This window comes from Rhinolophus hipposideros (assembly GCF_964194185.1).
Source record: "Rhinolophus hipposideros genome assembly, chromosome: 5".
NCBI lineage: Eukaryota > Metazoa > Chordata > Mammalia > Chiroptera > Rhinolophidae > Rhinolophus > Rhinolophus hipposideros.
Window position 1 is genome coordinate 79,468,733 of NC_138051.1, and position 19,475 is coordinate 79,488,207.

The 19,475-nt window shown below is 41.6% G+C and overlaps 2 protein-coding genes across 3 annotated transcripts in view; one reads left to right on the plus strand and one right to left on the minus strand.

Moving 5' to 3' along the window:
- Positions 1–19,475, plus strand: part of FLVCR2 (FLVCR choline and putative heme transporter 2) — a 55,375-nt gene that overhangs the window by 19,527 nt on the left and 16,373 nt on the right. Inside the window, exons 2-3 of the mRNA XM_081048128.1 lie at positions 9,050–9,191; positions 12,057–12,197. Of these exons, the coding sequence (XP_080904254.1) occupies positions 9,050–9,191; positions 12,057–12,197 (283 nt within the window). The remainder of the gene's footprint in view (positions 1–9,049; positions 9,192–12,056; positions 12,198–19,475) is intronic.
- LOC308497428 (caspase-3-like) lies at positions 6,112–6,982 on the minus strand (the record flags this gene model as incomplete). 2 transcript variants are annotated; one of them, XM_081048130.1, is made up of 2 exons in its annotated part: positions 6,460–6,982; positions 6,276–6,341 (listed from the first exon to the last, which is right to left on the minus strand). In XM_081048130.1, exons 1-2 carry the CDS (start codon positions 6,940–6,942, stop codon positions 6,276–6,278), a joined length of 549 nt encoding a protein of 182 aa, XP_080904256.1. In that variant the 5' UTR covers positions 6,943–6,982. The 2 variants fall into 2 exon arrangements, with proteins under 2 accessions (XP_080904255.1, XP_080904256.1); XM_081048129.1 differs by having other exon boundaries at positions 6,112–6,982.

The following is a 19,475-nucleotide window of genomic DNA, read 5'->3' on the forward strand; positions in this document are numbered from 1 at the left end:
ATACGCTAGCATTTTCTTATATTTATCTATGTAGCTTAAGTTTTCCTCAACGGTGGTACTCTGTGAAACTTAGCTTCAGCTTACTCTTTAGTAAGACCATTGCAGATACATATATATACAGATATGTAGATACATGAGGTGTGATAAAAGAATACAGTGAATATTTAAATTAAAAAAATTTTATTAGAGTAAAAGACACAGTGCCATTAATCCCCCTCAAAATTCTCCCCCTCGCTTTGAACACACTTATCCCATCGTTCTTGCCACTTTCTGAAGCAGTTCTGGAAGTCCTCTTTCGTGAGTGTCTTTAGTTGTACTGTCGTGGCTGCTTTGATGTCCTGAATCATTTTGACTTTGGGGAAGAGCCAGAAGTCACACGGTGTCAGATCCAGTGGATAAGGTGGATGAGGACACCCTGTTATGTTTTTATTTGACAGAAATTGCCGTACTAGAAGCTATATGTGACGTGGAGCCTTTCCGTTGTGATCACAAAACGTGGTGAATGCTGCTGCTATGTGCCATCCCACGGAAAGGCAGGGATCTTCAATATGGGAAGTGGCAAACCTTAACAGTGTGTGACAAGTTTCAACTTGTTTGGTACCGTTAGTCAGGTGTGAGCTACGGTTGAGAGAAAGTGTGTTTTAAAGTGTCCCCTAAATCATCCTCTATCATGACAATGCTCTGTGTCACACATTGCTTCTGGCATATGGCAATTTATGTCAAATAAAAACATTGTAGTGTTTTTACATTGTAGTGTGTCCTCATCCACCTTATGGATCTGGCACCGTGCGACTTCTGGCTCTTCCCCAAAGTCAAAATGACCATGAAAGGTAAATGTATTGAATTGATTCAGGACATTGATTCAGCCATGACAGTGCAACTAAAGACACTCACGAAAGAGGACTCTAGAACTGCTTCAGAAAGGGGCAAGAACCATGGGATACGTGTGTTCAAAGCAAGGGGGAGTATTTTGAGGGGCATTAATGGCAATGTGTCTTTTACTGTAATAAAATTTTTATTTAAACATTCACCATATTGTTTGATCACACCTCGTACACATGTACGTAGTCACCCATAAAAACACCCTCGTGGGGAATGACATCATGCTGTGTGTTAATAAGGTTGCTTATATGGGTTAACGGAATTCAAGTGTGTGGAAATGTAGATTGAACCCCAACTTATCTTTCACGTGGCTCTGATTTTAAAAGGACCCTCAACCATGTTCTTTTTTTAAACTTTTTTTTTATTGTACTCAGTGCATGAGATGTTTATACATTTCCCAAATGGAAAGAGTTGTTTCATTGGGTAGCAGGTTTAATCATGTAAAGAAAAAACACAGGCTTGGGCTTAGAAGGAAGTTTGTATTGCAACTCTGCCTGAAGCTGTGTGACACTGGCAAATTATGGAACCTCTTTGAATATTCATTTTCTTTTTTCAGTTATTTATTTGTTTTCAGCTACAGTTGGCATTCAATATTATTTTAAATTAGTTTCAGGTGTATAGCATAGTTGACATCTACGTATATAATTTATGCAGTGATCCCCCCGATTAGGCTCATTCCTATACATAGTTGATGCAATATTACTGACCATATTCTCTATTCTGTACTCTACATCCTCGTGAGTATTTTGTAACTACCACTTTGTACTTCTTAATCCCTTCACCTTTTTCACCCAGCTCCCCAACTCTCCTCCCCTCTGGCAACCATCACTTTGTTCTCTGTATGTAAGAGTCTATTTCTGTTTTGTTTGTTCGTTTATTTTGTTCTTTAGATTCTTCATATAAGTGAGATCATATGGTATTTGTCTTTCTCAGTCTAACTTTTTTCACTTAGCATAATACCCATTAGTTCCCCTCATGTTGTTGTAAATGGTAAGTTTTCATTCTTTTCTTTGGCCAAATAATATTCCACTGTAAAGAAATTATGGTACCACAATTTCTTTATCTAATTGTCTATGGATGGGCACTTGGGTTGCTTGCATATCTTGGCAATGCTGCAGTGAATGTAGGGGTGCATATATTTTTTCAAATTACTGTTTTGGATTTCTTTGGATAAATACCCAGAAGTGGAATTGCTGTGTCATAAGGAAACTCCATACTGTTTTCCATAGTGTCTGCACCAATTTTCAATCCCACCAAGAGTACATAAGAGTTCCCTTTTCTCCACATCCTTGCCAACACATGTTGTTTGTTGATTTATTGATGGTAGCCATTCTGATAAGTGTGAGCTGATATCTCATTGTGGTTTTAATTTGCATTTCTCTGATCATTAATGATTTTGAGCATCTTTTCATGTCTATTGACCACTTGTATGTCCTCTTTGGAGAAATGTCTATTCACCTCCTCTGCCCATTTTCTAATTGGATTGTTGGTTGTTGTTGTTGTTTTTTGTTTTTTGTTGTTGTTGTTGTTCAACCATGTTTTTTTAAATAGCAAACTTCCTCTTAAAGCCTTGTCTGGATTTAAATTTCCAGACAACTGTTTCCATGGGTCTGGGTTCAAGGCTTATCGGGAAGGGAAGTAATGTTTTTCTAACATGTCAGTTAACTGCTGCCCATTCATTCAACACCCATTTATTGAGTAAGCCCCTGTTCTGTTTACCAGGCACCAGATTAGTGTTAGAAAAATAACTCAAAACTAAAGATCAGAGGAGGTTAGGGCAAGGAGATCATGCCTAGTTAGGATAATCAGGGAAAACCAATGAAGGAACTGACTTTGAGGTGGGCTCTGAAAGATTAAAAGAAGGAGACCTTTCCCAGCAAGGAAGCTGCCTGCACAGAGGTGGAGACTAGATGATGAAAAGGTTGGAATCGTGAATTGTCCCATCTGGCTGGAGTACCATGGACATCGAAGGAAGTAGAGGAGATGAGACTGGAAAGGCAGCTTGAAAGTAGGTGAAGAAAAGCAAGAACAACAGGCTGAGGGGTTTGGATTGGCGTTCTCCCTCTGACAGGGCTTGCTCCTCAAACAGAGGCTTTATGGTGAGTGCATCTGAATACATTGTACAGGGCGGTGGAGGAGAGATCACTGTTGACTGAAAGGATTGGAGGGCCTGGGACAGGGTGGGTGTGAGAGGACAGAGTCAAGGGTGACGGAGAGAATGGAGAAAGAGCCAAGGGGAGGAGCTGGGAAGGAAGAGGGGGAGAACCAGAGGAGGGTGGTTCATGTGACTGCTGTAAATAAACCAAGCATGTCTTATGAGTCCGGTTGGCCTCTCCTCTCCTTCCTGTCCCCAGGGCTGTGTGAGAGCAAAGGGTGGAAGGACCAGGCTTGCAGATGGGGAGTGAGTGCCTCCTTGGTATAAAGCATTCTGCTGAACAGTCCATTCGTAGGATCCTCAGGATGACCCTGGGAGCTAGACAGTGTAACTAGGTAATATTGCCTTCCTTTTGCCGATTAGGAAATAGGCACAAAGCGGTGAATGAACTTTGCCCAAGGTTAGGCGTCTAGTAACTGGTAGAGCTGGGATTTAAGCTCGATCCTCCCGACCCTAACCACAGTTTCAGAGTGAAGATGTCTCCGAGGAATGTTGAGGAAGAGGGAAGAAGGTGAGGGTTCATTTAAAAATGAACAACATGGGGGAGAGCCCCAGAGTAGGTCATAGGGACATCAAGTTTGAAGTAAGCCTTCAAGCTGGGGGACTCTGCTGCAGGGAAAACTGCTGACCCAATAAGGGGACATTTGTGACCCTTAGTGCCAGGGAGCCAGTTCCTAGGAGGCCTGAAATCCAAGAGAGCAGGCCCAACTTTGACCTGGGGACTGTGCCCAGGGGAAAAGAATGAGGCAATAGGGCCCCGACCTGGGGCTGAGAGTGGGCTCACTTTTCTCAGAATAGCAGGTATGCCTGGAGGAGGAATGTGCCAAGGAGGAATGAGGTCGGATGGGTGAGAACCTGTTTGCTGAGGTGGTTACCTCCTACCAAGAAGAGCAAAGTCCACCTTTGGTCTGAGTCAGGAGGATGAGATGCCTGGGATCCTAGGAAAGGGCCCAGATGGGACCATTGTTTCCGTCCCTGTTGCATTAGGACCAAAGCCCTCACCATGGTGTTGACATAGAGCTCACTGCCTTTTGTGGAGGCCCCAGAGTCCTCCCTTGATGGTCTGGGTGTATTATTGACCGGGCAGCACTGGGGAGGGCAGCTTTGTGCCAGGGTTCTGCTTTAATTGTGACTCTGGGCTTTGTCGAGTGTCCTGTTTTGGATGGTGATGGGGACAGTGGTTCTGCAGCTCTCAGAGCCAATAGAACATATGTGCTGTTTTTGTGCAGTGGGTTAAGTATGGGAATCTTACACCAGAAGCAGCCAGTTGGTTTAGTTTTGCTCTGCCAAATGCATGAGTCAAGCGATACATTACACAAAGTATGGCTTCTTCCTGTTACTCAAAGCCCTCAGGCTGCACAGATGTGTGTTTGTTTTTTTTTTTTTAATTTTAGGTTAGAATTTATATTTTGAAATAAAAATTCATAATAACAATTCTTAACAAAATTGTCACACAGGTATACACCTTAAGATAATGTTACATGCCTCATTTACTTAGTCAAGGTTAGATATAGTCAAAACAAATAGTGAGTTTCTTTTATAAATGTGAGTTTCTTTCTCTGAGCAAAAGAAAACTCATGTAAAATGTGAGACTGAACACCAGTGAGAAACTACCGCAGTGATGGCTCACCACCAACCTGAGGGAGGAGGCATGGCGCCTGGCCTCACACGCTGGGTGCTGCGCTGCTTCTCCTCTCTGGTCTTCACTGTCCCTGTGCACCAAGGGAAGACTGGATGATTTCTAAAGTCCTGTCATGGTCGTTTCATTTCAGAGAACCGTGTATTATTATAACAGTATCATTTTCCTTTGATCACAAACTTCAAGAGAAAGTAACATACTCCAAAATTTTACTACAAAGGGTACGGTGGTTTTTATTATGGCTCTCACCATCTTTGGAAAGTTTCCATTTCAGAAATTTCTAATTTGGTTCACTTTCTTGGAGATTCCTGCCTTGGGGACATCCTCCATGAACACCAGAAGATAGGAAGAACTTAGCAGTCCTTTTCCGGAAGCTGTGGTCCAAAGTGGTGCCTTCATCACATAGGCTGTGCTGTGTACCTGCTCAGGCTCCAACCCCCTTCTAATTACGGCATGCCCAGTTAGCTGATTTACTATTTCTTCCTTCCATTTCACTGTTTATCTGTAAGTTGTATTTTAGTATGTAAGTTGTATTTTAGTATGTTCCTACAGAAGTTTTTTGTTTTTTTTTTCCTACAGAAGTTTTTAAATTCACAATGCTATCAATTTGATCGACAGTTTGAGGTTTTTACCTCACAAAACCTCAGGTATTTTGTTGGTATGTGAGGCTCAGCAGCTTGCATAGGGACAAACAACAGGATGTTATCTGCTGGTGGGTGAACTGCCTTTCAGCACCTCATAGTTCTAACTCTGTCTCCCTGTGTTAATGTTCCACTTTGCCTTAAAGGAGTCAACTGAGTTTGCTCACATTTTCAAGGACAACATTTAGTGTCTTTTTGCAATATTAAACATGATTTTTTACAACAAAGACATGCTCAGGACTCAAAACCACACACAAAACCATACACAAAACCACACATTCAGATAAATGATCTAAAAATACGGTTGATTTATCTCCAAATTCTAAAATCAAAGTCTTCAAACCCTTCATCATGCGCATGGATCCCTCAAGTCTAAGATACATTATTCCATACCATTATTTCCATAGGCTGACGAAAACTAGAATGCATATTCTTAAATGATGACGTATCAATATCACTGAAATTCATTACTACAATGCTTAATTTTTTCCATAATGACTTGAAAATTCATAGCATCGCATCACTAAAACTTGCTAATTAGGAGAGCTGTTTATTTACAATCACTTCCTCTCATGGTTGTACTACTATCCATTTATTTATTCCTAATTAAATTCAATTTCAACTGCCTGATTCTGAGTTTGAGGTAGTTTCATAGTAATTCTATTCTATGAAAGTGGCATGTTTCAAAGTACTACCTGCAGTATTAGATTAAATTTAGATGAGGGGAAAAATATAGCAATCAGTTACACTAATTCCTCACTAGACACACAAACTAAAAAAAATCATCCATTTCTTCAGTGATAAAAATACAGTTCTTTTGTGAGCATAGAAACAATACAAGGAATCTGTTTCTTTGCATGAAAAGTAGAGTCAAAGGAAAAGGACTCAAATTCTCTTGCTACCATTCTGTTAACCCGAGTAAGAATGTGTATGGGCTCAAGCTTTTGAGCGTACAGTTTCAGCATAGCACAAAGTGACTGGATGAACCAGGATCCATCCTTTGAATTTCGCCACGAATAGTAACCAGGTGCTGTAGAGTACGCATACAAGAAGTCTGCCTCCACTGGTATTTTCTGACAGGGCGTGTCATCCTCAACACTGTCCGTCTCAATACCACAGTCTAATTCTGTACCTCGGCAGGCCTGAATAATGAAAAGTTTGGGTTTTCCAGTTAGACTTCTACAATAATCCCCTCTGAAGAAATTTGCTAATATTCTCAGGTCAACAGGTCCATTTGTTCCAAAAATTCCTCCTTCATCACCATGGCTTAGAAGCACACAAATAAAACTGCTCCTTTTGCTATGATCTTCTTTAGAAACATTGTGCATCAAATCTACAATTTCTTCCCATGTGAGATCATTTTTATTCCTGAATTCGTATTTCAAGTTCATGAATGTTTCCCTGAGGTTTGCTGCATCTACATCTGTACCAGACTCAGCTGCCATTCCAGTACTTTTATGAAAATTCTTATTATTGATTATTATACATAAACCCATTTCGGGATAATCCATTTTGTAACTATTGTCCAAGGATATTCCAGAGTCCATTGATTTGCTTCCATGTAAAATCTTTGTTTCTGAATTTTTAATGGATTTTGAATCCACTGAATTTTCAGTGTTCTCCATGGTTACTTTTGTTAACGAACAGCCCCCACACAACAACCAACAGCTCTCCCCTCTCTCCAGATGTGTTTTTAATGGTGACATTTCCTCTGGAAGTGCTCATGACCACTGATGTAACAATGCTTAGATATCACCTTTGAATTTGCAGAAAGAGCAAAAATGAAATAGAAAATGAAAACTGACTCTCCCAATCTGCCTCTCCATCCTTATTTCTCAAGGCAGAAGATTACTGGCGATTAGGTGATCTTATGTCAGGGTCCTTTCGGGAATGAAAGAATCACAAAACCTTGGATGATGTCCCATAACTTTCCTCATTCTTGCAAAAGAGACCCTCTGGGATTCTACTTAACTTCTAGATCTCTAACTTCAAAGCGTTTAGGAGGCCTGCTACGACCTGTAGTGGACCCAGGTTCCCAGCTATCAAGGTTGCATTTGCCCCTCTGTCTGTGTCTGGTTTTTATCTTCAAAGTCTTACAGATCAACAGTTAAGAAGCCAGACTCGACTCTGACACATCAGCGTGGCCGAGGATTAGATAAAGTTCCGAGGCCTCTTCTGAAGAGGCCGACTCACTTGGGCCTTTCTCAAGACTCTTAACCTAGGAGGACATTGCCAGGCCCAGTGGAGGAAGTGCTGGCCTGAGAAGCCAAGAGATCTGTTTTCTCATCGCAGCGCTGCTAGAACTCTGTTAAGTGACCCTGTACAAGTCACTTAACCTCTAGAGCTCAACCTCACTTAACCTCCATTTGGCCCTCTAATAATCAGGTTGTAATAGAGGATGACAAAGGAACTTTCAAACTATAACATTCTATAGTTTCAACACACAAATATCACCATGTGTGTTATCGTTCCTATCTTTGTTTTAAATCCCTTCTGCCCCTACCAGATTGATTAGAAAGCTCCTTAAAGGCAGGAAGCCTGCCATATACATCTTGGTACGTCCTCATATATCCTAGCAGAATACTTTTCCCACAGAGGATGCTTTAAAGAACTGTTTGATTGATTGATTATACACTGGCATACATTGGAAGAACCCTACACTGAGCCTATTGATGATGACTTGTGAACATTCCAGAGCTGAGAACCACTAGTGACCATCCTGAGTGGCTATAGCCAGCCACTCAGGCTGGAAAACCAATGATCAAGACTGCAGATTGGCAACTGATGAATGGTGCTATAGTGTGGAATGAAAGTAAATTGCTTCTCTACCTGTAGTTTCTTTCGGTACAATAAAGGACATGTGGGACCTTAAGACAAAGAACTTACTTATCTTCCTTCACTCTTGGAATTTGAAGCTTGCCTGAATTCTCAGGCTGTTTTTCAATTTCTGCTTTGGTATTACATGTGGCAAAAGGGCTTTGGGAGTTGTGTCACAGCTTGTCACTACTGAATCAAGGCATTTGTGGCCTCAGAAACACCCAAGTCCCATTATCTGCCAGGTCACTGGAGTTTGAACTCCAAGGCAGATATGAGATATTTTCATTTGTTGGTGTGTGTGTGTGTGTGTGTGTGTGTGTAGGCAGTCTGCGTGTGCCCACTTCCTGTGTGTATAAATGTATGTGGTTGCATATGACTTCACACCACCGATACTTTGTCAGTTATTTACACAATGAATTTAAACTTTCATGTTTATAAATGTGGTAACAACTTTAGACTAGTCTGTCTTACTGAATGCAAGTTGTTGGGGTTATAGAGTGTAAAACTATTCCCCCAGCTGGTCTCTGAGCTCCCGGTTAATAGAGTCAGTGAAATCAAGAATTTAAGTGACATTTAATTCACTTAAAAGTCAAGAAAAAAGTCAACACTGTTTCACTCTACCATAGAGATGGGAGTATAGGAGCCACTGTTCATTCGTTTGCACCTGGAGAAGACCCAAATTGCATTGAGAACCCCAACCAGAAGTTTTTTCAATAGGTGTTTGTTGATGGTGAGGGTGGTCAGAGGCATGTGTGAGTTGAGTTATCAATCAAAAGAAAGTACTCTCTGGTGTCTTGAGGGAGGAAACAGTCCCTGTTTGGGCTTTAAGGACTGGGATTATGTTTGTTATTAGCAGTCCCTAAATTTGCGTTGTCACGTCTTGGCCATTGGAAACTAATTGACTGTCTTCTATAGCTTGGAATTGCGATTGGCTTTTTGGTCCCTCCGGTTTTGGTACCCAATATCGAAGACCAGGACAAGCTTGCCTACCACATCAGCATCATGTTCTACATAATAGGAGGTGTGGCCACTCTACTTTTCATCCTTGTCATCATCCGTAAGTGCATTAGTAGACTGCTGGGGGTTGGGGAGGCAGGGAGGTTCTGCTGGCTTTGGTGGAGCCCTTGTGAACATGGCCTTGAATACTCTGGATGTTTACAGAAACTGGGAGCCAGGCTTCTAATGGTCTTCAAATGCTTTAGCCTGAGCCATTGCCCCCAATACAGTGCTACCGTGTTTCCCTGAAAATAAGACCTAGCTGGACCATCAGCTCTAATGCGGCTTTTGGTGCAAAAATTAATATAAGACCCGGTCTTATTTTACTATAAGACCAGGTTTTATATAATATCATATAATGTAATGTAATGTAATATAATATAATGTAATGAAATATAATATAATGTAATATAATATAATATAATATAATACCTGGTCTTATATTATTTTTTGCTCCAAAAGACGCATTAGAGCTGATGGTCCAGCTAGGTCTTATTTTCAGGGTAACAGGGTAGCTGGTCTTGTGCACTTTGTTAGCGGCTCAGTAAAGGTTTCATTATCATTAAACAGTTCTCTAATAGGACGTCACCAGAATTAATGGGCAGGCTGCTGATCCCCTTGATAAAACCCCATGAGCACTTATGATATCACAGGCACTGTGCTATACATGCCTGATCTCATGTAATCAACAACCCTCTGAGAGAAGTTACCATTATCAGTCCCATTTGACAAAGAAGAAGATGAGAGTTAGAGGAGTTAAATAAATTATTCGAGATTAAATAGCTAGTAAGTACCAGAGAGTGGATTCAAGCCCAAACTTATCTAATGCCATACCCTAAATTTTTGGAACCAAACAAAACAGAACGGATCCACAAACACTAATAATCTCATAGATTCACTTGAGAATACCTGGGTATCAGTTTTTGTTGTTGTTGTTGTTTTTTAATTATAAGAGTAACATATGCTCATAATGGAAAAATTAGAAAATATAAAACAAAAGCATAAAGAAAAGAATGACCACTGATTTAGTCTCGTATGGGTTAATCTTAACTGCCAACTTCAGATAACTACTATTTTGTATGCATGTACATTTAATCATTGAGATATTTGGTTAATACAATTTTATCCTAAGTTTCCCGTGTACAGCATTCTAATTCTACATCTGTATACACTTTAAAGTGATCACGACTAGTCTAGTTACCACCCATCACCGTACAATTGATGAATAATATAATTTTATATCCTCTTTTATCATCTGATATTACATGGGCAGTGATAAATTCTGAAACCGCAGAGTAGAGGTTTCCATTTTCAGTTAGTCACCCGTCTAAAGGTTAACCAGTTTTCCTGCTAATATCTGAAAGTTCCACTCACGTGGTAAAGGTTTCATTCCTTCCTTCTGGACTCCCCTCCAGAGTCAAACAGTTTTATAATCGTGTACCTTATTCCTCTGTTCTCACTGTGTCATTCGCTCCCCAGGGTCCAAGCTGAGAAAGCGCTGCCTGATGGCTTCTAAAAGCTGGCAGGATATCTTGGACAGAGGATGTGGCATTCCTGGAAAGTTGAGAAGCTGTAGAGCTGTGGATGAGAGCAGGAAAGAACAGTTCAGCCAGAGATCATCTTAGCCAGACTTTAAGTTTCAAATTGTAATGTGCCCCAGTTCCAAATGCTTGTGTTTGTAGCAGATGAGGGCCTGGTACTTTGCAGGTGAAATCCTGGACGTAGGACATTTTACATTTTGGCATTTTATTATCAAGCACAGAGAATAGCTCATTGAGTAAAGAACTGAAAGATCTTATCTGAATTCTGGTTTGTGTTGCCAGGTTCTTGAACTAGCTCCTGTTGTTACAGAAATAAATAACCACTGGCCTTGCTTTCTTTTCCCTGATGGAAGGAAAGGTGAACAGAACAGACAAGACAATAGATGAGAGCTTCCCAGCATGGGGAAGTTATCCAGGAGGAAATTATCCAGAACTACTTCCGGAGAAGAGAGAAGCAGGACTCTGCAGTCAGGGCTAGAGGGTTTTGGGTGGCGGGGAGGGGAGAGAGGAAGGGGGAATTTTGATCTTCAAGACATTAAACTGCATTTCCAGAGCTTCCTCTAACTGAAGAAGGAATGTTCTCCTAGGGTGTGGGGGAGGCTACATGGTGCTTGCTTGGACCCAATTGGGGGGTAGTTTAATAAAAAAAAACTGGTTAAACTGGTTTGCCCCCCAGGGAACTGAGTAGTGATCAATGCAGTTAAATTGACTGTACCAGTTGCACTGTAAATAGAGCATAAAATGAATGGTTTTCCCATTGTTCCCTCTCCAGCACTTCCTATCAGAGTAGCCACTCCTACCAGAGCATGTGTAATTCTCTTTCTTTGTAAGGCAGTATCTGCTTCAGATGTTGAGAAACTAGTGATGGACTCGAGGCTTTTCCAATAGAAGAAGATCCTTTTACTTACTCAGGGAATATTTCTTGTGCCAGGCTCTGTGCTAAGCACGGACAAGGTAGCTCCTCCTTCCTTGGGAGGAGCTCTGGTGCTAAGCCATTAACGGGGCTCACTAATCCCAAAGCCTCAGCTCTCACTTCCTTTTCCATGTGTTACTGTTGTGTGTTTTCAGTTCTCTGGTTCTCCACGTATGTTATTTGCTGGTGATCATAGGACGGCTTGACCCTTGAACACTACCTGGGAGGCCCAGTGATTGTTGCAGTCCAGAGGACGTGAAGAAAAAGCACTCAACAGACCACTCACTCAGCTACAGACAATGAAAAGCAGCTTCCAGGGAGGCAACTGTAAAGGATTTAATGGAAGAATTAATATTTCCTTTTGAGTCTTAGCTCCTTCTCAGGTGGTGGAGCCAGCTCTCATCCATGTGTCAGCCCTGCTGGCGGGGGGCGACCAGGATGTTCAGTGATCGCTCTGTTTCTTTCCTTTCAGTGTTCAAGGAGAAGCCTAAGCATCCCCCCAGCAGGGCCCAGTCCCTGAGCTATGCCTTGGCAACCCCTGATGCTTCGTACTTAAGTTCCATCGTCCGGCTCTTCAAAAACCTCAACTTCGTTCTGCTTGTCATCACCTACGGTAAGGTGCAGATGTCTCCAGGAGTGTACTTGAACTGGCAATGTGAGGCAATATGCCCGATGTGTCCGTGCGTCATACTCTTTCCACATCCCAGACGTGCATGTAAATTGTTTAGGCTCCACTAGAAGAGCCGGCTGTGCATTAGGGCCTTTGCATGTTCTGAAAAGTCCACCTAGAAAACCATTCCGTCCCATGTCAGGTTGTCTGACAAATGTCTGCCGATCCTCCAAGTTTCATGTCAGTATCACCACTGTAAAACAGTTCTTAGGAGACCTTTCCTCTCTTACTGTGCTGTTCCATTTCCAGATCTGTCTTTTCACCAGACTGTAAACTCCCTGAGAGCAGGGATTTGTGTCTTTTCATCTTTATAGTTCCTCAGCAGGGGCTGGTCTGGAGTGAATACTCCTACAGTTACTGAGTGAATGAATGAATAAATGCATGCAGGCATATATGAGTCTTGCTATGTGAATCACTCCTCAGCCCATCTTCCTTCATCTTTTGTATAACATTCTTTAACATAACACACACTTGCCCTGAGGTCTTTGACTCCTTTTTATACCCGAATGCAAGACAACATCCCTCATTCATTTCGTTTTCTTGGCTTTTGGTAAGATAAATTTGATTCTTTATGCTGGTGTATTGACTTGCCTTTCCAGCATGGTGTTTTCTGCCCCTTCTTTTCCACCTTGAATAAGAATGTTAGACCAGACAAAGGTAAGGACAGAACCTCCTGGCACTCTATTAAAGAGAGCCATCCAGCTGTCCTGCTATCCATCTACATTTGACCATTTAATCCTCCAGTTAGTTTATAATCAAGAGTCAACAACTAGATAACATGCTCAATAACCATATAAAAAAAAAGAAGTGAGATTGGTTTGACATGACTTATTCTTGGTGAAACCCCAGTTGGCTATAACCTTGTTTTCCATAGGTTCACAAACCACGTGTGTGTGTTTTAACAACAATAGCATTTACTATGTGCCAAGACTTTTCATATATACTTTTATTTAACTTCTACTGCACCATGTTAGGTAGGTACTATTAACTACTGTGTTTCCCTGAAAATAAGACCTCGCCGGACTATCAGCTCTAATGCGTGTTTTGGAGAAAAAATTAATATAAGACCCAGTATTATATTATATTAATTATATTATATTATATTATATTATATTATATTATATTATATTATATTATACCTGGTCTTATAGTAAAATAATACCAGGGCTTATATTAATTTTTCCTCCAAAAGACACATTAGAGCTGATTGTCCTGATAGGTTTTATTTTTGGGAAAACATGGTATCCCCATTTAACAGATGAGGAAACTGAAGCTCAGAGAAACTAGTTTAAATCACACAGCTTTTAAGTGGTAGAGCCACGATTCAAATACAGGTTTGTCTAACTCCAACACCTGCACTCTTGATGCATATTTCATAATTGCCTATAGTCCTCCCTAGAATTGCCAAGATTTCATTTTTAGGCTTATCAGTGCCCTTTATCTCAATTAAAGTGTTTATCTGCTGAGGCACTAGATAAGAGGTGGTATCATCCCTGCGTAGAGAGGCACACCTAAGTTTTTCAGGCATACACAATATTTAGGTGACCTCGCATCTGGAATAGCTCTAGATAACCAGATTAGTCTTCAAGGTCTCAGGTCATTCACTCCAGCTTCTCAGTTCTGAATATGTCTCTGCGTTCATCCACAATATAAAGACAAAGCTTCCAGTATTTAAGATGTCCAGCTAGCAAAGTTATGAGTTAATTGTCGCTACATTTAACTTCACTCAAGGGTAGATGGGACCAACCACTTAGTGGGGGATATTGTGCGGCATATTATGGTATATAGATGGATAGTGAAGCCAGATGACCTTTGATGTCCCTTCCAGACACAGAATTCCACAGCTTTAAGAACTTTCACTTTTCCCTGGAGTTAAACATCGTGAGTGCATTGACTTTTGACCATCATATTGGATCTGACAACATGATATTTGAGCCCTACCTTGGGATTCTAGGGTAGATGAGTGCTTAATAAATATTTCCTATGGATGAGAATGGTGATGATGGTGATAAGTGGACAATGGTCCCATTCCAGAAGTTGTGGTTTTCAGTGCTGGAGACTATTGATGGCAGGGCCAGGTCACTGACCCATGAAAGCAAGAACAAAACCAAAATATACCAAGAACTGCGCTGTTTTTGGTTGTTGAGGACTGAGCTCTGGGCATACTGTGTGAGCAAAGCAACTCCTCTTTCCCTCATACATGGCTGGTTGCTTATACAGTCTTTAATCTGGCAGAGTGGTTTTAGTCCTGTACTTCTGGGTACTGTTCCTCATCTATTAGGTTGAGTGATAGCACAGGAAATAAATGGGGAAGCACTTATGGAATGGTGGAGTCAGGGCCATTTAACAGAAGAAGAAACCTGTTCCTCCAGGAAAGCAACAAGAACATTGGCAAGCATTGTCAAAATTAATTTCTTAAGCGCTCTGAACTAAAGGCTTGCAACAATCTAAGGGGCATTTATTTAAGAAAATGGCTGAATAGTGGTAAGAACAGTGAGCTTTGTGTTTTAATTTGCCCTCCTCTCCCAGGCTCTGCGATAGCCTTGACACCCAGCAGCCTCGTGACCATTGGTAGTTGTGAAAAGCAGTAGTCTCCCAGTCACTAGTAGTTGTGAAAACCAGCAGCCTCACAGACAACTGGAGAGGGCAAAACAGTTTTGGAGCTCCCCAAAAGTCCCTTTACTAGGTCACTACTTTAGCTGTCTGGTAGGTACCTGGAAAGTCCCCATTCAGAGTATTTGCCTGTATTTGACCCAACTCAACCTTGCTCAGTGGGAAATCTCTATTTCCAGGGCATTCATTGAAGACAGTCCTTTGACATCACAGCTGCCCGAGGTAGCAGTGCCAGTTAGGGTAAACAAGAGGCTGGCCAAAAATCTTGAAAAGAATATCTGGAGAAAGAGATGTCCATGAGGGCTTTGAAAAGCTCCCACGTGTTCTTAGGAATCTAGAAGTCCACAGGCACATGCAGAACTGTGCACATGCCCGGGAAAGACCTGAGAATGCCCTAAACGCTCACCTCTGCTGACCCTGCGTCTCTGTGTGAGTAGGAAATGAAGGTGAAGGCAGATTTGTCACCTGTCTGCTGCTGGACCATTGAGGGAGAGCTGCAACACACACACACACACACACACACACATACACACACACACACACACACACACACGAGGTCTTTGGCAAAGGTAGGAGACTTATTGGTTTAAGGTATTTAAGGAAATCTCTGTCTAATCATTAGCTTACCACAAGCTAATGGAGCAGAAACTTCAGTGGCTACACATGACAAAGAATACAGACTTTCTAAAATTAGTCCAGGAAAGTCACTAAATAAACAGTAGCAACAGCAACAAATCCTAGGGACGGAGGGAAGTCTTATTTCTAGTGTTGACATGGCATTTAAAATATCCAGTTTCAACAAAAAATTATAGACATGCAAAGAAATGGGAAGGTATGGTCCATACACAGGAAAACAAAGCAATTATTAGAAACTGTTCCTGAGGGACCCCAGACGTTGGACATAATAGACAAAGATTGTAAATTAACTGTTATACGTATGTTCAAAGAACTAAAAAAAAAACCACCATGTCTAAAGAATAGAAGAAAAGTATAGAATAATGTCTCACCAAATGTTGAATAACAATAAAGACAGAATTAAAGAAACATAGAAATTGTGGAGTTGAAAATACAATAACTGAAATGAAGAATTCACTAGACGGCTGAACATCAGCTTTGAACTAGCAGAATAAGGAATCAGCAAACTTGAAGATAGGTCAAATAAGATTATCCTGTCTGAGGAACAGAAAGAAAAAAGAATGAAGAGAAATGAGGAGAGTCTCAGAGGTCTTTGGGAAACCATCACGCATACAACTTACGCATAATAGGAGCCCCAGAAGGAGAGAAATGGGTGGAAATAAATCACTATTTAAGTTGAGATGTCACTAAACTAGAAAAGCAATTTACTTCTGAGTCTCTGGTGTATAGGTAGAGTTTATTAACATTTTCTTCAAAGGCCTGGGATTATCCCAGGGAGAGGGAGTTAAACTAATTTGGATGTTTGTACTCATTTCAGAGAACCACAAGCCTAATTTTCATGGTAGAGATTGGACTTGAAGACAGGGCTCTTTGCCAACAAAGAAATGATTCTTAGGTGTAATCACTGATTTGAGAAAAAAATTATCAAGACATGACTGTGTGTCAGGTACCATGTTAAGTGCTTTACATGCATTCTCTCTTTTAAGCTTCAAAACAGACCCATGACATAGGTCCTTAACTCTATTCCACTTTATACCTGAGGAAATTAAGGCTCTGATTTTGTTCCCTTCCCACAATTGGACAGCTAGCAAGCAATAGAGCTTAGATACAAACTTCCGTCTGATGCCAAAGTCCATCTTTCTAACCACTGCGCCATTTTGCCTCCTCATATAGAAAGAAGCCTCATGGAGACAGAGCCAGGGCTCTTTTCTTAGCCTACTTGTCTGAGTGGTCTTTGGATCTACATCGGGGGAGTATGTCCCTCCTCAGATTTAATCCTCCAGACCAGTTCCCCAAGGGTTGCTTTCTTCTACGGTGGATCAACCGACTGACCAGCCATCTTGGGGATTTGGGGATGATGGGGTCTCAAGCTTATTGATTTTCTTTAAGGTTTATAGGTTGTGTAAAGGCAATGATTGATTGGCACTCAGTCCACCTACAAATCTGCTTTCTTCTCCCATCTTTGCTCCAAATTAAAAAAAAAAAAAAAAGAAAATTCTATAAATTCAGCTAGATGCTTTGAACTCTTTCCCTTCCCCCAGATCCTCCAGCAACCCACCCTCCATGTAGTTTCAGGTTGGGTTTTGAAGAAGGAAATGGTTCATACTTTTTATATTGTACATATGATGTCCGTATTTTCCTCTGAATTAAGAGCACGTAGCTGGGAATCTCACAGATGATAATATTTCACAGACAATTTGTGAGACACAGGCGGCCACGCGTTGGAGTAAAAACCTTGGATAATGGACTGGTGAGTGTTGGCTCTTAAGGAATGGGAGGTCTGAGTTTTGGTGTCAGCTCTGCCAATTACTGAGTGTACCACTTTTACCCATCCTTTGTCTCTCGAATTATTAAACCCCCTTCAGAAAATAGTAACATTTGCCTCCCATGGAAGTGCTCTGAATGGAAATGAAAGCTTTTTTCTTTTTTAAATTTTATTGGGGAATATTGGGAACAGTATGTTTCTCCAGGACCCATCAGCTCCAACTTGTCCTTCAATCTAGTTGTGGAGGGCGCAGCTCAGCTCCAAGTCCAGTCACCGTTTTTAGTCTTTAGTTGCAGGGGGCGCAGCCCATCATCCCATGGGGGAATTGAACCAGCAGCCTTGTTGTTGAGAGCTCGTGTTCTAACCAACTGAGCCATCCAGCCGCCCAAAATGAAAGCTTTTAAAGCCATTGAGAATAAAGACACTGCATGCATCCACATTGCTATTACCTTGAGAAACGTGCTGGATTTCCTACATTCTTTCATTGTTCTGAACTAGATTTCCCTAGCTACTCCCTAGGGAGTAGCTCTCATGCAGCTGGTGGAATATCCAGTATTGTGTCTATAGAGGCTTTCCAACTACTCCCAGCTGCCAAGTCAGCTGCCCAGAGCTGAGGTGCAGTGACACTGTGAAGGTTGAGGACATTCCAGGGTCCATTCGAGTGTTGCTGGTTTTTCCCTATAGGCTTCTGGCCAGACCCTTAGAGGTAGGTTTTGGAAGTAAAGTAAGGATCATCCAGTTAAATTTGAATTTCAGACAAACCACAAATTTTTTTCTACTATAAACATGTCCTACTCAATATTTGGGGCATATTTATGCTAAAAAATTATTCGTTTATCTGAAATTCAAATGTAACCTACTGGGTGTGCTGTTCATTTTTTCTTTTTTTCTTAAATCTGGCAGCCCATCTTAGAGGGGAGGCGGTGCAGAGGTTGTGTTTGATGTTGCCACACTCTCACAGGAATAAGAAACTGCCTCTTCCTCTAGTAAAATGCCCGCCTCCCCTCTACCCCTTCTCCAAGTTTGGCAATGCAGGAAGATACAGGCTGGAACTAGATTCTCCCAGGGTCTAACAGCGTCTGGTTGGGGCTGATCTTGTGATGTATATCAGCAGTGGGTGTGGGGTGAAGAAAATGTCTTTTCATCTATGGCGATGGTGTAACAACTGCCTTGTTAAAAAGAATTATTGAAAATTCTCCTCTTCTAAAGAATGTCCTCAAAGGGAATGCTTTTCCATGTTATTGCCCAGCCTCGGCTCCAGTGCTTCTGAATTATCTTCCAGTGTTAGGCATCTCAACCCAGAGCCTCAGTGTGTGTCCTGAGGACACCTTCCCTTGGGGCTCACAAGGGCTTTACCATTGCCCCACTTCCATGGGCCTAAGGAGGGCATTTTGTGACCCCTCTAAGGTCCTGGCTTAAGGGTGAGTAAAATCCTTGTGATTTCCTGGAACTTTGCTGAGGTCAGGCTGACCCTTTAAAACAAGGGTTTACTGCAAGTTTAGGAAGGACAAGAGGGAAATGAACACAGAGTAACCAGAATCCAGAGGTAAGATTTGGGATCGGTGTTTCCCAGGCTTGCCTGATGATAGAATTCCCTGGAGTGCTTGGTTGAATGTGTGCATAGATTTCCACGCCTCTCTTCTGGGTATTCAAATTCTGAAAGTCTGGGTCTGTGCCTGGCAATCAGCTTTAACAAGCATTCTAGGTGATTCTGGTTTGCAGCAGGGCTGAGAACCTCTCAAATAGGTGTGTTATGGGTCATTCTCATGGTCTAGAAGTCCTTGCCTTGCCTACCCCAGCCGCCTCCATGCTGAGTCCACCACCCAGCTTGGGCCTGTTCTTTGATTTTCAGTATTCAAGGCCATTTATTTCCAAACTCCAGTGAGTTTAAGAAATACCCAGGGTTTTGTTTGTTTGTTTTTGTTAAAATGCAGATTCCTGGCCCCATTCTGGGACATTCAGATAGAGTGGGCCCATGGCAGGGCCCAGGAATCTGCATTTTTGAACTCTAAGAACTTCTAATGCCCGTGGTCTCTAGACCAGTTTACTGGTCTTGACCAAGGAGAGAAAGAGACTCAGAGTGATGATGAGTCCTTTCTGCCTTCTTAAGCCCTCCTCCTCGGTGACTGGTACTGGGTGACTGATACTGTTACTGGAATCTCGGTTCTTCTTGCCAACACAGTGAAGAATCAAAGGTCAGCAAGCTA